Below are 20,547 nucleotides of genomic sequence, written 5' to 3'. Positions count from 1 at the left end.
ATCATAATCATTCATATATGTGCGAATTAAAGTTGCAGCAACTTCAAAGTAGATCATGCATTACTTTGGCCTGACTTTCATGCAACTTGGAGGGCCATAGACTTCAATGTTAACCCTCAAAAGTTGCATGAAAGTCACACCTGGATGTTATACTGTACAATGCAACTTGTATGCAACAGTTGTCCATTATCACTGGTCAAAGCCAAAGTCATATCCAAGTTGCACCCATCCAAAGTCGCGTCAAAGTTCCACTTCAAAGTCGGTGCAACTTTGAAGTCGTGCAATTGTGAATGGAGATTGAGAAAATGCTTTCTCTTGGCTGCAGCAGATTGATGACATCTGACAACGGGAGCTCAAGGGATAAATTTTTAATGATAAAAGGTGGAGCTTTAAAAAAAAAAAAAAAAAAAAATCACTGTTGCTGTATTTTGTGACATGTCAGGAATACGTTCATGTAGACTTGTAGACTAGTTTAGTCCACCTTAAGTAATTTGAGATGTGGTTACAACAAGCAAATCTTTCCAAGATTGCCAAGGTAATTCTGGAGATATCTGATTTGGTCAGGATTTAAACTGATAAGCGATAACCCTTTACCCTCCTTTTGTGATGACATCTACAGAAAGATCAGCCTTCACTCCTTTTCTTAACCTCATGGATCGATCGTACTCCTGCCCTTTCACACACAAACCTTTCATCACCTTCTGATATCTCTCACAGCAAAATCTGCAAACACTTGCTCAATGAGCTCTACTGGTAGGAAAATTATAGACCATTGATGGGGTGAATGCATTTTGAGTTATGATTGCTACATTTACCTGAAAGTCATATAATTTACATCATTTTATTGTGTTTAACATACACAATTGTAAAAACTTCCTCTAATGGTTATACACTATATGACCAAAAGTATTGGACGCCTGCCTTTACACACAACGTGAACTTTAATGTCATCCAAGTCTTAGGCCTCTTTCACACGGACTGTCCGTTCAGGTCCGCCTGTCAGTTTTTTGGGCGGACCTGAACGGACACTCAATGGAGGTCTATGGAGCGTTGGATGTCAGCAGTGACATGTCCGCTGACATCCGGCCCGCTCCGATCCGAAAAAGTGTAACGGAGGAAAAACCTACTTTTCCATCCGTTTTCGGATCGGATCGGGTGACGACGGACTCTACGGTCCGTCATCATCCGATCCCCCATAGGGGAGAGCGGCGCTCTGACAGGTCCGTCGCTGCACAGTGTGCAGCGACGGACCTGTCATCTTCCTGCTCAGCGGGGATCGGCGGAGCGATCCCCGCTGAGCAAGCGGATGTTCATCACTGATCCGCCCCATGTAAAAGAGCCCTTAGTCCGTAGGGTTCAATATTGAGTTGGCCCATCCTTTGCAGCTATAACAGCTTCAACTATTCTGGGAAGGCTGTCCACAAGGTTTAGGAGTGTGTCTATGGGAATGTTTGACCATTCTTCCAGAAGTGCATTTGTGAGGTCAGGCACTGATGTTAGACGAGAAGGCCTGGCTCGCAGTCTCTGTTCTAATTAATCCCAAAAGGTGTTCTATCGGGTTGAGGTCAGGACTCTGTGCAGGCCAGTCAAGTTCCTTCATCCCCAAACTCGCTCATTGATGTCTTTATGGACCTTGCTTTGTGCACTGGTGCGCAGTCATGTTGGAACAGGATGGGGTCATCCCCAAACTGTTCCCACAAAGTGGGGACCATGAAATTGTCCAAAATGTCTTGGTATGCTGATGCCTTAAGAGTTCCCTTCACTGGAACTAAGGGGCCAAGCCCTGAAAAACAACCCCACACCATAATCCTCCCTCACCCAAAGGATTTGGATCAGTGCAAAAAAAAAAAAAATAAATAAATAAAAAAAGGGGCACGCTTGAAGATTGAGTCTTAGGCCCCTTCCACACTTGTGCGACTTGTCCTGCGACTTGGGACTGCAAAGTCACATGATAAGTCGCGCCTCATGATTTCCAATGAGTACCATTCATATCTGTGCGACTTCAAGACGCAGCGACTTCAAAGTAGTCCCTGCACTACTTTGGTCCGACTTTGATGCGGTCCATAGACCTTAAGAATACACAAGACTACAAGTCACGTCGAAGTCGCGTCAAAGTCACGAGACTTTCAGGTCATACAAGTATGAAAGGGGCCTTAGGCAAAGACCACATGACCAAGTGCCAAGGCCCCCTGAGCAGCAGTGAAGAGAGCTTGGAGCAGCAGTTTCTCTAGGAAATGCTATAATTAAAGATCCTCCTGCTTTTTGTTTATCCACCCCAGCCCAGCTTTATGCTGAATGTGGGATGGCTTTTATCCCTCGTTCACACTGACTGCGGCATTGAAATTGTGCGACTTTATCTGAAATCGCACGTTTTCAAAGCCGCCTGTCAGCGCGACTTCAGGTGTGACTTGACGTTGGAAGACATTTGTGTGGCTTCATGCACAGATGTCTATTGAAGTCGCACCAGAAACTGGCAAAAGTAGTGCAAGAATTACTTTTTCAAATCGGTGTGGCACCACAAAGTCGACAGTGTGATTACTGGGAATAGGGTGCAACTTGTCGTGCGATTTGACCTGTCAAATCGCATGACGAGTCACTTCAATGTCAACGGGGGCTGAGCGTCAGTTACTAATCCCAATGCAAACAGCTCTGATCAAACCATTGTATGGAATATAACTGCAGATGTATTTCCAGCCCCCTGCTATTCAATCACACAAAGAAATCTGGAAAATTCAATATTGAATTATAAGGTTTGTACACCGGAGGGCGAGGAGCGGTGAGGTCTGGATGATGATTACCCATAATTAATTTAATTGCACTTTGGAAATCTCACTTTTTAATTAGCCTGAGATGTTGTGAGCTGTGCGTGTTCACACATGTAGTGATAACTGCAGGATCCAAAGACCAGATGAAATCAATCATGCAGACCCAGCTGACCGTAACTAAACCCGACAGAGGAAGATTTTATGACCCGCAACGATTTCAAATCGTTTTCAGGGTCAAATACTGAAATTATTTAAAGTGCAACTTTACTGAGAAAAAGTTAAAAAGAAAATAATTTCATCAAAATACATTGCAAGGTTGTACGGGAGATGCTTATCTGATTTTGTTCTGTAGATACCGAGATAAGCCATCCCAAGGCATGTATCAGGGGGTCACCAGGACAGGAAGTGAGGGGTAATCTCTGCAATAGAGACACAGACAGCTAAAGCTGAAACTCCACTTTTGTTGAGAAAAACAAACAATCTCTTCTGCAGTGGAGGCTGGTGTTTTTTTTGGGGGGGGCAAACAACCACCCCCCCCCCCCCAGAGTGGCACCCACCACCCCCAAGCAGCACTCATCCCCCTCACCCGCTGTTTGCCGATCAGTCCGGCACTTACCCCATCAGCAGCGGCGGGTGGCAGGCAGCGTAGTGCAGCGGCTCCGTGTCCTCTCCTCCATGGCGGCTTCCAGCTCCTCCTTCTCCTAGACGTCCAATAGGATCGCCTGCCCTTTCAGCCAATGGGGTGACCAGTGTCAAAACTGGCTTCCTGATAGGCCGGGAGGGGGATCAGTGTTAGAACAGCAAATATTCTTTCGCTGTTGTAACACAACTTGGTAGAATCAGAGCGCACTCTCTGCAACCCGAGCCCACCCTATACTGAAGCCTATTAGAGCTTCTGGCTCTAATCGGTGCTTCAAAAAAATCAGCCCCCCCCCCCCCGCATTGGAATCCATGTGTCGGTGTCCTGAAAGGGGGCGGATGGATGGATGGGGGGGTGGAGATAGAAAGTGGGGCGGTGCCCGTGCACTCTTAATGAGCGGGCCGCCCCTGCTCTGCTGGGTGATCAATGTCCATTGCAGGGATTTTAACAAATTTTATCAAGAAAAATGCAGAGGTTGTAGAAAACCTACTGAAAATGGGAATTACTATAAAAATCCACACAGTGTAACCATTATAAAATATTTTTTATAACTAAAAGGCAAAACTTTTTTTTTTAGTTTTGGATAGAGTGGAGAGGGACCCCTGTCAGTTTTTATTGCTGTCTCTGCCCCCATTAGGGAGAATTACCCTCTCTATTTGTCCTGTTCACCATTATCATTGAAAGTGAAAGTAAAAGAAAACCCCAAATCTCCCAATGGGGACACTAGTTCTGGTGACCTGGCGGGTTCCCAAGGAATTCCCTTAATTCGCAGGGATTTCCTCTCCTTTCCTGTTTGGCTATGGGACAGGAAGTGAAGGGAAATCTCCACAATGGGACACAATGGGAAAAATCTGACCTTCCCTCGCTCTATCCAAAAAAAAAGTTTTGCCTATAGTTCTAATTTAAATATATTTTAATAAAGACTCATTTTATAAGTATGCAATCCAAAAAATAATTTAAAAATGAATACACCTTCACCTTAAATGTGTAAAATTGTAAATGTAAAATTGACATAGTTGTCAAATACCAAAATGATATGTCCAGAGCACAGCAACTTTGTTGCCGATTCCTACCTGTTTCTGCTCTGAAGAAAAAGCTGTTTGATTATGTCAATGTGCAGAGTGAATCTGCATGGGAGTGACTTTTTCATTATTAATCAGCCGATGCACTGGCAGTGTTCTTAGGAGAAAAGTTTCAGTGTCTGCATCCCTTTATAAGTGATTAACTCCTAAGCCTCGTACACACGATCAGATTGATGGCCAACAGAGCGCCAGACTTTTGTCCGAAGGGCGTGTGCCGTGAACTTGTCTTGCATACAAACGGTACAGAATTGTCGGCCAACAAACACGAACGTAATGACGTACTACGTGGAATTTCAGCTCTTGAGCGCCACCCTTTGGTCACCTTCTGCTAAAGTCGTGTTTGGTGAGCATTGATTCCGAGCATGCGTGTTTGTACTTTGGACTTTTGTGTGACGAACTTGTGTACAGATGATAGGAAAATCTGACAACAGACCATTGTCTGCCGAAAATTTACTAGCCTGCCATCCAAAATTTGTTGGCCCGAAAGTTGGACAACAATTGTCTGATGGAGCGTACTGATGGTCAGATTTTAGGCAAACAGTCTGTCATCACACAATTCCCTGCCGAAAATCCGATCGTGTGTACGAGGCTTTAGACTCCTTCATTATTTTTTCAATTTGGGTTTGAGTTTTTGTTTCCTTGGGTATTTCTAACACCTAGAATTTGATTGGAATATACATTGTGCATTTCCCCATTACTTGAAACTTTGAGTTGAACCCCCACCACACTTACGGTGTGTGTGTGTATGTATGTATGTACACACACACACACACACACACACACACACACACACACACACACACACACACACACACACACACACACACACACACACACACACACACACACACACACACACACACCGCTCCTTCACTGCTCCTGCCCATTGAAATCAATGGGACAGCGCGGCTTTACCGCCGGCAAAGTGCCTCTGCAGAGGCGCTTTGCGGTGGTTTTTAACCATTTCTCGGCCGCTAGCGGGGGGTAAAACCGCCCTGCTAGCAGCCGAATACCGACGGTAACGCGTCGCTTACAATAGCGGCGTTTTACCGCCGCCGCCGCCCCCGCCCCAGTGTGAAAGGGCCCTTAGTCTTGAACATGATGGTGAGGTTTGAATGGAAAAAAAAGATTCTGTGGACAGGTCTCTTTTATACACATAATGAGTTGTCGTTAGGAGCACCTTCTTAAATTAACACAACTCATCTGTAGCCAGTCTGTGGGAGCCAGAATTATTGTTGGTTGGTAGGGGATCAAATATTTATTTTATAACATTTGTATTATGTGTTTTATTTTGGATTTTTGGTTGATATTCTGTCTCTAGCATTTAAAATACACCTGTGATAAAAATTATAGACCCTTCATTTCTTTGTAAGTTGGCAAACTTACAAAATCTGCAGGGGATCAAATAATTATTTTCCCCACTGTGTGTATATATATATATATACAGTATCTCACAAAAGTGGGTACACCCCTCACATTTTTGTAAATATTTAATTATATCTTTCCATGTGACAACACTGAAGAAATGACCCTTTTTACAATGTAAAGTAGTGAGTGTACAGCTTGTATAACAGTGTACATTTGCTGTCCTCTCAAAATAACTCAACACACAGCCATTCATGTCTAAACCGCTGGCAACAAAAGTGAGTACACCCCTAAGTGAAAATGTCCAAATTGGGCCCAATTAGACATTTTCCCTCCTCAGTGTCATGTGACTCATTAGTGTTACAAGATCTCAGGTGTGAATGGGGAGCAGGTGTGTTATATTTGGTGTTATCGCTCTCACTCTCTCATGCTGGTCACTGGAAGTTCAACATGGCACCTCATGGCAAAGAACTCTCTGAGGATCTGAAAAAAGAATTGTTGCTCTACATAAAGATGGCTTAGGCTATAAGAGGATTGCCAAGACCCTGAAACTGAGCTGCAGCACGGTGGCCAAGACCATACAGCGGTTTAACAGGACAGGTTCTCACTCAGAACAGGCATCACCATGGTCGACCAAAGAAGTTGAGTGCACGTGCTCAGCGTCATATACAGAGGTTGTCTTTGGGAAATAGATGTATGAGTGCTGCCAGCATTGCTGCAGAGGTTGAAGGGGTGGGGGGTCAGCCTGTCAGTGCTCAGACCATACGCAGCACACTGCATCAAATTGGTCTGCATATCGGTCGTTCCAGAAGGAAGCCTCTTCTAAAGATGATGCACAAGAAAGCCCGCAAACAGTTTGCTGAAGACAAGCAGACTAAGGACATGGATTACTGGAACCATGTCCTGTGGTCTGATGAGACCAAGATAAACTTATTTGGTTCAGATGGTGTCAAGCGTGTGTGGGGACAACCAAGTGAGGAGTACAAAAACAAGTGTGTCTTGCCTACAGTCAAGCATGGTGGTGTGAATGTCATGGTCTGGGGCTGCATGAGTGCTGCCAGCACTGGGGAGCTACAGTTCATTGAGGGAACCATGAATGCCAACATGTACTGTGACATACTGAAGCAGAGCATGATCCCCTCCCTTCAGAGACTGGGCTGCAGGGCAGTATTCCAACATGATAATGACCCCAAACACACCTCCAAGATGATCACTGCCTTGCTAAAGAAGCTGAGGGTAAAGGTGATGGACTAGCCAAGCATGTCTTCAGACCTAAACCCTATTGAGCATCTGTGGGGCATCCTCAAATGGAAGGTGGAGGAGTGCAAGGTCTCTAACATCCACCAGCTCCGTGATGTTGTCATGGAGGAGTGGAAGAGGACTCCAGTGGCAACCCGTGAAGCTCTGGTGAACTCCATACCCAAGAGGGTTAAGGCAGTGCTGGAAAATAATGGTGGCCACACAAAATATTGACACTTTGGGCCCAATTTGGACATTTTCACTTAGGGGTGTACTCACTTTTGTTACCAGCGGTTTAGACATTAATGGCTGTGTGTTGAATTATTTTGAGGGGACAGCAAATTGACACTGTTATACAAGCTGTACATTCACTACTTTACATTGTAGCAAAGTGTCATTTCTTCAGTGTTGTCACATGAAAAGGTATAATAAAATATTTACAAAAATGTGAGGGGTGTACTCATATTATATATATATAAATTAATTTTACGACTTCCATGTGGTGGTTTAAAAAAATAAAATCATACACATGTCAAAAAGGAATGATTGTGCTGAGCTCTACCAAGATAATGAGATAATGTCATGCTTAACGATTAAAGTGTAGATTTCTGGGATTTACCTAACTAATCTTTAATCTATACTTTCCTATTCTCAGCCCTCTCTGATCTGGTCACGTGATCTCCTGAATCAGCCACCTGCAGCTGCAGGGGAGAGTGTGCAACAGCTAGTTTTGACTGAGAGCGGTGATGTCGCCCATATGTTCCTATGGCCCATCTGTCGTCGGTGCTCCCTCCTCTCCCCTGCAGCTGCCGCTGGCTGATACAGGGGAGCCAGATCACATGACCGGATAGTGGAAATTGTTGATGCTACAACATGCACAGAGCAAACTATGGGGTCTCTTTGTGAAAAATGTGCATAGCCATTCCTCCAGCGAACCTGCTTGTACATTTGTTCTGTACGAATTGGAAAAATATGAAATGTTCTTTAGAATATTTGTTCCTCGGTTATTTCTCTGTCTATATTAAAAGAACATTCGTTCAGAAAAGAACTTTCGTTCTGTTAGGGATTACATCTGCTCTTCATATGCTCTATAGCACATTCTGTAACACAAGTACTCCTTTTCTCTTTTTTTTTATTTTTTTTTACATGATGTGATGATTGTAACCTGTTTTGTTATCTTGTGTTGGACAGATCGGTCACTTGTGGAAATGTGCTGCTGCCTCGGTTTCCTGTTCACGCCGCTCCCCACATCAGTTATCTTCGCACTCATCACAGTTGGGATAACAGCGTTCATCTATGTGCTCACTAAACCTAAACCCGTCTACCCCCCTATAGACCTCAACAAGCAGTCCATCGGAACAGAGGTAGGCTCTGGAGGGTGACAGCGCTGGTCACATGACACGGGGTGGATTATTTGCTTCTTGTTTATGGGGCTCAAGCAGGTAGTTGCACAATGTGACCTTTCTGCTGGCCATACACCTGACAGGTTTCAGGCAATTTTCATAGATCTGTATTGTATTGTAACTGTACTGTGTGCCCTCACATTGTAAAGTGATGCACAAATTGTTGCCACCATATAAATCCTGTCTAATAATAAAAATAATAATCATAGATCTATAGGCCTCATTCGCATGGATGGCTGTTTTATTTTGACAGCTCTGAAAGGCGATCTGTGGTGGAGGAGATACAGTGCCTTGAAAAAGTATTCATACCCCTTGAAATTTTCCACATTTTGTCATGTTACAACCAAAAATGTAAATGTATTTTATTGGGATTTTATGTGATAGACCAACACAAAGACCCCTTTTACACTGAAGGTGCTTTACAGGCGTTTTAGTGCTAAAAATAGCGCCTGTAAACTGCCTCCCATGCCCCCCCCCCAGTGTGAAAGCTGGTGTACTTTCACACTGGGGCGGTGCGCTTGCAGGATGGAAAAAAAGTCCTGCAAACAGGGTCTTTGCGGCGGTGCGGGTGCGGCCTATACACCGCTCCTAAGCTGCCCCTGCCTTTGAGATCAATGGGTAGCGCTTAGGCAGTGGCGCTTTTTAGGGTGCTTTTAACCCCTTGTTAACCCCTTCTTTAGGGTTAAAAGCGCCCCAATCCCACCCGCACAGCGCCCGCTAGCGTGGGGCGGTCTTTAGTGTGAAAGGGGTCAAAATGGCACATAATTAAGAAGTGGAAGGAAAATGATAAATGTTTTTCAAAATTGTTTACAAATAAATATGTGAAAAGTGTGGGGTACATTTGTATTCAGCCTCCCGGAGTCAATACTTTGTAGAACCTCCATTCACTGCAATTACAGCTGCAAGTCTTTTTGGGGATGTCTCTACCAGGGATGGTCCTGATGTTCGAATCGAACGTAAGTTCAACTCGAACATCGAGCATTCGTTTGTATTAGCAAACAAACCGAACATATGGGGTGTTTGCGGCAAATTCGCACACCCCGGAGCTCCCCATAATGCACTGCATAATGCAGATCGCAGTGCATTGATGGCTGCTGATTGGCCAAAGCATGCACCTAACCTGCATGCTTTGGTCAATCACAGCGTGATCTGCTGCGAGAGCCATGATTGACCAAAGGCAGGGTGCCTTTGGCCAATCATGGCTCAGGGGTTAAGCCCACGCCCCACAATATATAAAACGGTGACTGTATGTAGTGTGATACATGGAGGAGATTGAGAGAACTTGAGCTGATTAGGCAGGTTAGTTAGTGGCGTGCAGGCAGTTTAGTATATATATATATATATATATATATATCAGTGTAGACTATATAATATACAGTGTAGGCAGTCTAGTGTATATATATATATATATATATATATATATATATATATATATATATATATATATATATATACACAGTGCAGTCAGTGCAGAGTATATAATACAGTGCATTGAAGTGGTTAAGGGGAACCCTATGACAGATTTAAGAAAAAAAACGGCAGGGGGTCCCCCCAAAATCCATACCAGGCCCTTTGGGTCTGGTATAGATTTTAAGGGGAACTCCACACCCAAATTTAAAAAAAAAATTGGCGTGGGGCCCTCAAAATCTATACCAGACCCTTAATCGAGCAAGCAGCCTGGCAAGCCAGGAAAGGGGGGGACAAACAAGTGCCCCCCCTCCTGAACCATACCAGGCCACTTGCCCTCAACGTAGGGAGGCTGCTTTGGGGTCCCCCCCAAAGCACCTTGTCCCCACTTTGATGGGGACAAGGGCCTGTTCCCGACAACCCTGGCCATTGGTTGTTGGGGTCTGTGAGCGGGGGGCTTATCGGAATCTGGAAGCCCCCTTTAACAAGGGGGCCCCCTGGATCCCGTCCCCTCCCCTATGGGTATCGGGTACATTGTACCCCTAACCATTCACCAAAAAAAGTTGCAAAAAGTAAAAACCACAATATACAGTTTTTGACAAAACCTTTATAGAAAAAAAAAAGTGTCCCGCGATGTCCATCCATCTTCAATCACGCCGCCTGACGGACCTGAAAAATATATTTAAAAAAAAAAAAAGCTCTGTCTCAATAGGAGGCCCCCATGCTCCCATGGAGGCGGAGTTTTTTCGTTTTTTTTTTCTATTTTTTGGGTCCGTCAGGCGGTGTGATTGACGATGGATGGACATCACGGGACACTTTTTTTTTTTTTTAATACAGGAATTATTAAAACTGTCTATTGTGGTTTTTACTTTTTGACAATTTTTTGGGTGAATGGGTACAATGTACCTGATACCCATTCACATAAGGGGGGCTGGGATCTGGCCCCTTCCAGATTCTGATTAGCCCCCCACCCGCAGACTCCGACAACCAATGGCCAGGGTTGTCAGGAAGAGGCCCTTGTCCCAATCGACATGGGGACAAGGTGCTTTGGGGGGGACCCCAAAGCACCCTCCATGTTGAGGGCAAGCGGCCTGGTATGGTTCAGGAGGGTGGTGCTCGCTTGTCCCCCCCTTTCCTGGCCTGCCACGCAGTTTATTTTTACATTTTGGCGTGGAGCTCCACTTAAAATCCATACCAGACCCGAAAGACCTGGTATGGACTTGGAGGGGGGCCCCACGCTGATTTTTTCCTCGATTCTTCATCTATATTGCCGGCAATACATTACAGTCGCCAGCAAGTTTAAATGAAATTTTTTCCTTTAGAAATGTCATTTTGTGACACTGTTCTACACAATGCACAGATGCGCCAATTTACAGGCAGACTATGGGGACACCCAGGCACAACATTTAAAGGAATATTTCATTTTTATTGCTTCACTTTAAGCATTATTTAAATCACTGCTCCTGAAAAAAAAAAAAGTTTGTTTTAAAAACGTTTTTTTGCATTGATACATGTCCCCTGGGACAGTACCCGGCTCCCCATACACTTTTTATGGCAATAACTTGCATATAAGCCTTTAAAATTAGCACTTTTGATTCTTCATGTTCGTGTCCCATAGACTTTAATAGGGTTTGCATGTTTGCTCAAACGTTTTGCCTGTTCACATGTTCTGGTGCGAACCGAACCGGGGGGGGGTTTCAGCTCATCCCTAGTCTCTACCAGCTTTGCACATCTAGAGAGTGACATTTTGCCCATTCTTCTTTGCAAAAAAATAGCTCAAGCTCTGTCAGAATGGATGGAGAGCGTCTGTGAACAGCAATTTTCAAGTCTTGCCACAGATTCTCAATTGGATTTAGGTCTGGACTTTGACTAGCCCATTCGAATGCCCCGTACACACGATCGGACTTTCCGACAACGAAACCGTGGATTTTTGTTCGAAGGATGTTGGCTCCAACTTGTCTTGAATACACACGGTCACACAAATGTTGGTCAACAGTTACAAACGTGGGAACGCAGTGACCTACAAGACGTATGACAAGCCGAGAATAAGGAAGTTCAATAGGCAGTGCAGCTCCTTCTGCTTGATTCCGAGCATGCGTAGACTTTTGTGCATCAGACTTGTGTACACACGATCAGAAATTCCGACAACAATGTTTTATGGCTTTCTTTCAACAATGTCTTTCTTCTTGCCACTCTTCCATAAAGACCAGATTTGTGGAGAACACGACTAATAGTTGTCCTGTGGACAGATTCTCCCACCTGAGCTGTGGATCTCTGCAGCTCCTCCAGAGTTACCATGGGCCTCTTGGCTGCTTCTCTGATTAATGTTCTCCTTGCCCGGCCTGTCAGTTTAGGTGGACGGCCATGTCTTGGTAGGTTTGCAGTTGTGCCATACTCTTTCCATTTTCGGATGATGGATTGAACAGTGCTCCGTGAGATGTTCAAAGCTTGGGATATTTGTTTTACAACCTAACCCTGCTTTAAACTTCTCCACAACTTTATCCCTGACCTGTCTGGTGTGTTCCTTGGCCTTCATTATGCTGTTTGCGCACTGAGGTTCTCTAACAAACCTCTGAGGGCTTCACAGAACAGCTGTATATAATATATACTGAGATTAAATTACACACAGGTGGACTCTATTTACTAATTAGGTGATTTCTGAAGGCAATTGGTTCCACTAGATTTTAGTTAGGGGTATCAGAGTAAAGGGTTCTGAATACAAATGTACGCCACACTTTTCATATATTTATTTGTAAAAAAATTTTGAAAACCATTTGTCATTTTCCTTCAGCGGAAACAGAAGAATGAGATCTGTGAATATTCAGTGAATGTTTGGTAAATGTCTTATGAATGTGAATGCAGGGTGGAGCTCGGAGATGTGCGCTTCTGAAAGATGACACCCTGATGACACATTACTACGAAGATGCTAAAACGCTATATGAAGTGTTCCTGAGAGGTCAGCGGGTGTCAGGTGAGAGGGGCGGAGTCTTGGTAAATATTAATGGAAGGGGATTGGAGGGTGAGTGGAGGGGGGTATACACACAGGTGGTGACAATTACATGTATTTAAAGTGGTGTTCCGGCCGAAATTATACTTTTTAAATAAAAATACCCCTATAATACACAAGCTTAATGTATTCTAGTAAAGTTAGTCTGTAAACTAAGGTCTGTTTTGTTAGTTTATAGCAGTAGTTTGTTATTTTATAAACTTACAGCAGGCTGTGGCCATCTTAAGTGTGGGCATCTGAAGCCAGACTGTATCTCTTCCTGGATCTCATCCTTGCAGATCTCGCACATGCTCAGTGCAGCACAAGCAGTGTAATAGGTTTCAGGTCAGGTTTCCATAGCAACGGCAGTGTCAGAGGAAGTTTCCGCCCCTTCCCAGAAGGCATTGCAAACAGGAAATGATGCGAAGGGCCACGGCCAGGGAGGAGGAAGTGAAAAATGAATACAACAGATATACAGTAGGTGCTGAGAAAAATAATAAAAAAATATCCAATTCGTTTACAGTGCACAGTTTAGTGAGGGATGCTGAAGAGTTGTAAAAGTGGAACTCCACTTTAAATTAAAGCGCTACCCCCATAGGAGCCACTTGGTAGAATGGGTTCTCTGTTCTTCGTTTTGACTCAGGGAATGACCTCAGCCCAAAACCTAACACACCAGGTTAAGCAAAATGTATATTACCATGGGCATGCACACAGGGTGGGTCAGGTGTGCTTGGGCACACCCTAATCACCCTGTGTGGTGCAGATTCCCCTGTGTCCTTCCCCTCCCTCTGTAGCACTTCCGGCATTCCTCCTCTCCCACTGGCGGCTGCGGGGAATGTTTCAGGATGGAGCGAGCGGCAAGGGGTTGGTAAATACGACATTTACTGGCACCTTCCTCTTATGAATGAACACAGTGAGTGATTGGTACTGAAACATAGTACTTTGTGTTTACTATCCTTCAGTTTGTGAATGATCATCTCTTACATCAGAGCTCCTTTTACATCAGAGTGTCCATCAGACAGGGGGCGTGTTAGCGGTAAAGCGCCACTAGTTTTAGCAGTACTTTACCGTCGTTTTAGCAGGGCTTTTCGGCCACTAGCAGGGAGCTTTTAACCACCGCTAGTGGTCGAAGAAGAAAGGGTTAAAAGCGCCCATGTTGCGGCGCTGCTGAAACGCTTTGTAGGCACTTCGGAATCGCTGCCCGTTCATTCCAATGGGCAGGGCAGTGTATACAGCGCTCCCACACCACCCCAAAAATGCTTCTTGCAGGACTTTTTTTACCCGTGCCACAAGCGCACCGCTCCAGTGTAAAAGCACTCAGGCTTTCCCACTTGGGAGGCATGAGAGGCAGTTTTCAGGTGCTTTACAGGTGCTATTTTTAGCGCCTGAAAAGCACCCCAGCGTGAAAGGGTCTTACATGAGAGTCCTTATCAGAGTCCTCCCTTACATCAGAGTCCTCTCAGATCCAGAATACTTTAATAAACCCAAAGGTAAATTATCCGGAGCCCTCATTGATATAAGAGTCCCCATCAGAGTCCACCTTTATATTAGAGTCCTCATCAGAGTACTACCTTACATCAGAGTCCCCACCAGAGTATCCCCTTATACCAGAGTCCCTGTCAGAGTACTCCCTTACACCAAAGTCCCCATCAGAGTACTCCCTTACATCAGAGTCCCATCAGAGTACTCCCTTACACCAAAGTCCCCATCAGAGTACTCCCTTACATCAGAGTCCCATCAGAGTACTCCCTTACATCAGAGTCCCCATCAGAGTACTCCCTTACACCAAAGTCCCCATCAGAGTACTCCCTTACATCAGAGTCCCATCAGAGTACTCCCTTACATCAGAGTCCCATCAGAGTACTCCCTTACATCAGAGTCCCATCAGAGTACTCCCTTACATCAGAGTCGCATCAGAGTACTCCTTTACATCAGAGTTCCCATCAGAGTACTCCCTTACATCAGAGTCCCATCAGAGTACTCCCTTACATCAGAGTCCCATCAGAGTACTCCTTTACACCAAAGTCCCCATCAGAGTACTCCCTTACATCAGAGTCCCATCAGAGTACTCCCTTACATCAGAGTCCCATCAGAGTACTCCCTTACATCAGAGTCCCATCAGAGTACTCCCTTACATCAGAGTCCCATCAGAGTACTCCTTTACATCAGAGTTCCCATCAGAGTACTCCCTTACATCAGAGTCCCATCAGAGTACTCCCTTACATCAGAGTCCCATCAGAGTACTCCTTTACACCAAAGTCCCCATCAGAGTATCCCCTTATACCAGAGTCCCCATCAGAGTATCCCCTTACGCCAAAGTCCCCATCAGAGTACTCCTTTACATCAGAGTCCCATCAGAGTACTCCCTTACACCAAAGTCCCCATCAGAGTACTCCCTTACACCAAAGTCCCCATCAGAGTATCCCCTTATACCAGATTCCCCATCAGAGTATCCCCTTACACCAGAGTCCCCATCAGAGTACTCCTTTACATCAGAGTTCCCATCAGAGTATCCCATTACACCAGAGTCCCCATCAGAGTACTCCTTTACATCAGAGTCCCATCAGAGTACTCCCTTACACCAAAGTCCCCATCAGAGTACTCCCTTACATCAGAGTCCCCATCAGAATACTCCCTTACACCAAAGTTCCCATCAGATTGCTCCCTTACATCAGAGTCCCCATCAGAGTATCCCCTTATACCAAAGTCCCCATTAGAGTACTCCCTTACATCAGAGTTCCCATCAGAGTACCCCCTTACACCAGAGTCCCCATCAGAGTACTCCTTTACATCAGAGTCCCATCAGAGTACTCCCTTACACCAAAGTCCCCATCAGAGTACTCCCTTACATCAGAGTCCCCATCAGAGTATCCCCTTATACCAAAGTCCCCATTAGAGTACTCCCTTACATCAGAGTTCCCATCAGAGTACCCCCTTACACCAGAGTCCCCATCAGAGTACTCCCTTACACCAAAGTCCCCATCAGAGTTCTCCCTTACACCAAAGTCCCCATCAGAGTACTCCCTTACACCAAAGTCCCCATCAGAGTACTCCCTTACATCAGAGTCCCCATCAGAATACTCCCTTACACCAAAGTCCCCATCAGATTGCTCCCTTACATCAGAGTCCCCATCAGAGTATCCCCTTATACCAAAGTCCCCATTAGAGTACTCCCTTACATCAGAGTTCCCATCAGAGTACCCCCTTACACCAGAGTCCCCATCAGAGTACTCCTTTACATCAGAGTCCCATCAGAGTACTCCCTTACACCAAAGTCCCCATCAGAGTACTCCCTTACATCAGAGTCCCCATCAGAGTATCCCCTTATACCAAAGTCCCCATTAGAGTACTCCCTTACATCAGAGTTCCCATCAGAGTACCCCCTTACACCAGAGTCCCCATCAGAGTACTCCCTTACACCAAAGTCCCCATCAGAGTTCTCCCTTACACCAAAGTCCCCATCAGAGTACTCCCTTACACCAAAGTCCCCATCAGAGTACTCCCTTACACCAAAGTCCCCATCAGAGTATCCCCTTATACCAGATTCCCCATCAGAGTACTCCCTTACACCAAAGTCCCCATCAGAGTACTCCCTTACATCAGAGTCCCCATCAGAATACTCCCTTACACCAAAGTTCCCATCAGATTGCTCCCTTACATCAGAGTCCCCATCAGAGTATCCCCTTATACCAAAGTCCCCATTAGAGTACTCCCTTACATCAGAGTTCCCATCAGAGTACCCCCTTACACCAGAGTCCCCATCAGAGTACTCCTTTACATCAGAGTCCCATCAGAGTACTCCCTTACACCAAAGTCCCCATCAGAGTACTCCCTTACATCAGAGTCCCCATCAGAGTATCCCCTTATACCAAAGTCCCCATTAGAGTACTCCCTTACATCAGAGTTCCCATCAGAGTACCCCCTTACACCAGAGTCCCCATCAGAGTACTCCCTTACACCAAAGTCCCCATCAGAGTTCTCCCTTACACCAAAGTCCCCATCAGAGTACTCCCTTACACCAAAGTCCCCATCAGAGTACTCCCTTACATCAGAGTCCCCATCAGAATACTCCCTTACACCAAAGTCCCCATCAGATTGCTCCCTTACATCAGAGTCCCCATCAGAGTATCCCCTTATACCAAAGTCCCCATTAGAGTACTCCCTTACATCAGAGTTCCCATCAGAGTACCCCCTTACACCAGAGTCCCCATCAGAGTACTCCTTTACATCAGAGTCCCATCAGAGTACTCCCTTACACCAAAGTCCCCATCAGAGTACTCCCTTACATCAGAGTCCCCATCAGAGTATCCCCTTATACCAAAGTCCCCATTAGAGTACTCCCTTACATCAGAGTTCCCATCAGAGTACCCCCTTACACCAGAGTCCCCATCAGAGTACTCCCTTACACCAAAGTCCCCATCAGAGTTCTCCCTTACACCAAAGTCCCCATCAGAGTACTCCCTTACACCAAAGTCCCCATCAGAGTACTCCCTTACACCAAAGTCCCCATCAGAGTATCCCCTTATACCAGATTCCCCATCAGAGTATCCCCTTACACCAGAGTCCCCATCAGAGTACTCCTTTACATCAGAATTCCCATCAGAGTATCCCATTACACCAGAGTCCCCATCAGAGTACTCCTTTACATCAGAGTCCCATCAGAGTACTCCCTTACACCAAAGTCCCCATCAGAGTACTCCCTTACATCAGAGTCCCCATCAGAATACTCCCTTACATCAGAGTCCCCATCAGAGTATCCCCTTATACCAAAGTCCCCATCAGAGTACTCCCTTACATCAGAGTCCCCATCAGAGTATCCCCTTATACCAAAGTCCCCATTAGAGTACTCCCTTACATCAGAGTTCCCATCAGAGTACCCCCTTACACCAGAGTCCCCATCAGAGTACTCCCTTACACCAGAGTCCCATCAGAGTACCCCCTTACATCCGAGTCCCCATCAGAGTACTTCCTTACACCGGAGTCTCCATCAGAGTACTCCCATACATCAGAGTCCCCATCAGAGTACTCCCTTACATCAGAGTCCCCATCAGAGTACTCCCTTACATCAGAGTCCCCATCAGAGTACTCCCTTACATCAGAGTCCCCATCGGAGTACTCCCTTACATCAGAGTCCCCATCGGAGTACTCCCTTACATCAGAGTCCCCATCGGAGTACTCCCTTACATCAGAGTCCCCATCAGAGTACTCCCTTACATCAGAGTCCCCATCGGAGTACTCCCTTACATCAGAGTCCCCATCAGAGTACTCCCTTACATCAGAGTCCCCATCGGAGTACTCCCTTACATCAGAGTCCCCATCAGAGTACTCCCTTACATCAGAGTCCCCATCAGTGTACTCCTTTGCACCAGAGTCCCCATCAGATTACTCCCTTACATCAGAGTCCCCCCTAACATCAGAGTCTCCATCAGAGTTCACCTTTATCTCACACACTTATAGCGTGCCTGGGAGCTCGGGAGCGTGGCTGGGACAGTGGCTGTAGCAGTTGGTGGAGGTGAAGCAGGTTCCTGTAAATTCTGGAGCAAGCACATGATTGGTTTTCAGGATGCTGGGCTTCCTAGCAACCAACAATGTTGTAGAGAAGTGGAGACTGCAGGCTGACCTGAAGACCTGTGTGAGAAGCCATTGATCCTAGCTGCTGGCTGGATAAAATCTTGGCCCACATCACAGAGTCCAATGCCTGGGCTTGTATCATGTACTGAAATAAATCATTAAACATATGCATTACAACCACAGGGAATGGAAACTGCTTGGGATCCCGCAGGCCGAACCAGCCCTATACATGGATCACCTACAGACAGGTAAGTCCTGACAACCATATTCTGCACTCTGGGTTGTGTTTCCATATATAGAAGCCATTCTAAGTTTAGTGCTGTTCTGTGTTTTGCAGGTTGTTGACAGAGCGGAATTGTTTGGCTCAGGCCTATTGTACAAAGGATGTAAAGCTTCCCCAGAACAACTTATTGGAGTGTTTTCTCAGAACCGACCAGAGGTAAGCAAGGAAACACAGAGGGTTTACCATGGTGGAGGGGCAGAGACACAAACTACTAGTAAAAATCTCACCATTGTGGGAGGGGCGGAGACACAAACTACTAGGAAAAATCTCACCATTGTGGGAGGGGCAGAGACACAAACTACTAGGGAAAATCTCATCATTGTGGGAGGGGCAGAGACACAAACTACTAGGAAAAATCTCTCCATTGTGGGAGGGGCAGAGACACAAACTACTAGGGAAAATCTCATCATTGTGGGAGGGGCAGACACAATGTACTGGAGGGAAATCTCACCATTGCGGGAGGGGCAGAGACACAAAGTACTAGGAAAAATATCACCATTGTGGGAGGGGCAGAGACACAAAGTACTAGGGAAAATATCACCATTGTGGGAGGGGCAGAGACACAAAGTACTAGGGAAAATATCACTATTGTGGGAGGGACAGACACAATATACTGGAGGTAAATCTCCCCATCGTGGGAGGGGCAGAGACAAAAAACTACTGGGGGAAATCTCACCATTGTGGGAGGGGCAGAGACACAAACTACTGCAGGGAAATCTCACCATTGTGGGAGGGGCAGAGACACAAACTACTGCAGGGAAATCTCACCATTGTGGGAGGGGGAGACACAATCTACTGGAGGGAAATTTGTGGGAGGGGCAGAGACACAAACTACTTGAGGTAAATCTCCCCATCGTGGGAGGGGCAGACACAAACTCATACCTTCCAACTTGTTGGGATGGGAACAAGGGACACCTATCAGCAAAAGTATGTAGGAACAGGACACACCCTCTGCCATTTCCCCTTAAAGGAGAATTAAATTAAAAAAAAGATTAGTTGCACACAAATGCTTTTTTAACTTCTACTATTTCTTTATACTGGCTTTTGAAATTTACAAATGCAGCAATTTAGAAATTGGATGAAAGGTTTAGCACTGGCAAACACTTTTTGAAAGATAAAAAGTGCATTTTATATACAACTATATAGATCAGACCAAAATGAGGGACAAATGAGGAGGAAAGAGGGACAGAGGGACTTTGTTCCAAATCAGGGACAGTGCCTTGAAATCAGGGACAGTTGGAAGCTATGACAAACTACTGGAGGGAATTGTCATCATTGTGGGAGGGGCAGAGACACAAACTACTGGAGGAATCTCATCATTGTGGGAGAAGCAGAAACACAAACTACTGGGGGGGGGGAACCCCACCATTGTGGGAAGGGCAGAAACACAAACTACTGCAGGGAAACCCAACCATTGTTCTAGGAGCAGAGACACAAACTACTGAAGGGATCTCACCGTTGTGGGAGGGGCAGAGACACAAACGCCTGCAGTTAAATCTCACCACTGTGGGAGGAGCAGAGGCACAAACTACTGGAGAAATCTCACCATTGTGGGGGGGGCAGAGACACAAACTACTGCAGGGAATTGTCCCCATTGTGGGAGGGAGAGAGACAAAAATTACTGCAGGGAAACCCCACCATTGTAGGAGGAGCAGAGACACAAACTACTCATTGATATGCCACTATTATAGGAGGGTAAGAGACACTCACTACCTCAGGAAATCTCACCATTGTGGGAGGAGCAGAGACACAAACTACTGCAGGGAAACCCCACTATTGTGGGAGGAGAAGAGACACAAACTACTG

At 45.6% G+C, this 20,547-nt stretch overlaps 1 protein-coding gene across 3 annotated transcripts in view; it reads left to right on the top strand.

Annotated features, from left to right (window-relative positions):
• Positions 1-20,547, top strand: part of ACSL5 (acyl-CoA synthetase long chain family member 5) — an 85,311-nt gene that overhangs the window by 9,114 nt on the left and 55,650 nt on the right. For all 3 annotated transcript variants that reach the window (XM_073595888.1, XM_073595886.1, XM_073595887.1), the window contains exons 2-5: positions 8,283-8,455; positions 12,764-12,872; positions 18,642-18,706; positions 18,796-18,897. In XM_073595888.1, coding sequence (XP_073451989.1) covers positions 8,300-8,455; positions 12,764-12,872; positions 18,642-18,706; positions 18,796-18,897 — 432 coding nt within the window. In that variant the 5' untranslated portion in view covers positions 8,283-8,299. The remainder of the gene's footprint in view (positions 1-8,282; positions 8,456-12,763; positions 12,873-18,641; positions 18,707-18,795; positions 18,898-20,547) is intronic.

The sequence above is a fragment of the Aquarana catesbeiana genome, linkage group LG08, assembly GCF_042186555.1.
Source record: "Aquarana catesbeiana isolate 2022-GZ linkage group LG08, ASM4218655v1, whole genome shotgun sequence".
Classification (NCBI taxonomy): Eukaryota; Metazoa; Chordata; class Amphibia; order Anura; family Ranidae; genus Aquarana; species Aquarana catesbeiana.
The sequence above is the reverse complement of the archived record's forward strand: the minus strand, read 5'-3'. Positions and strand labels throughout refer to the sequence as shown.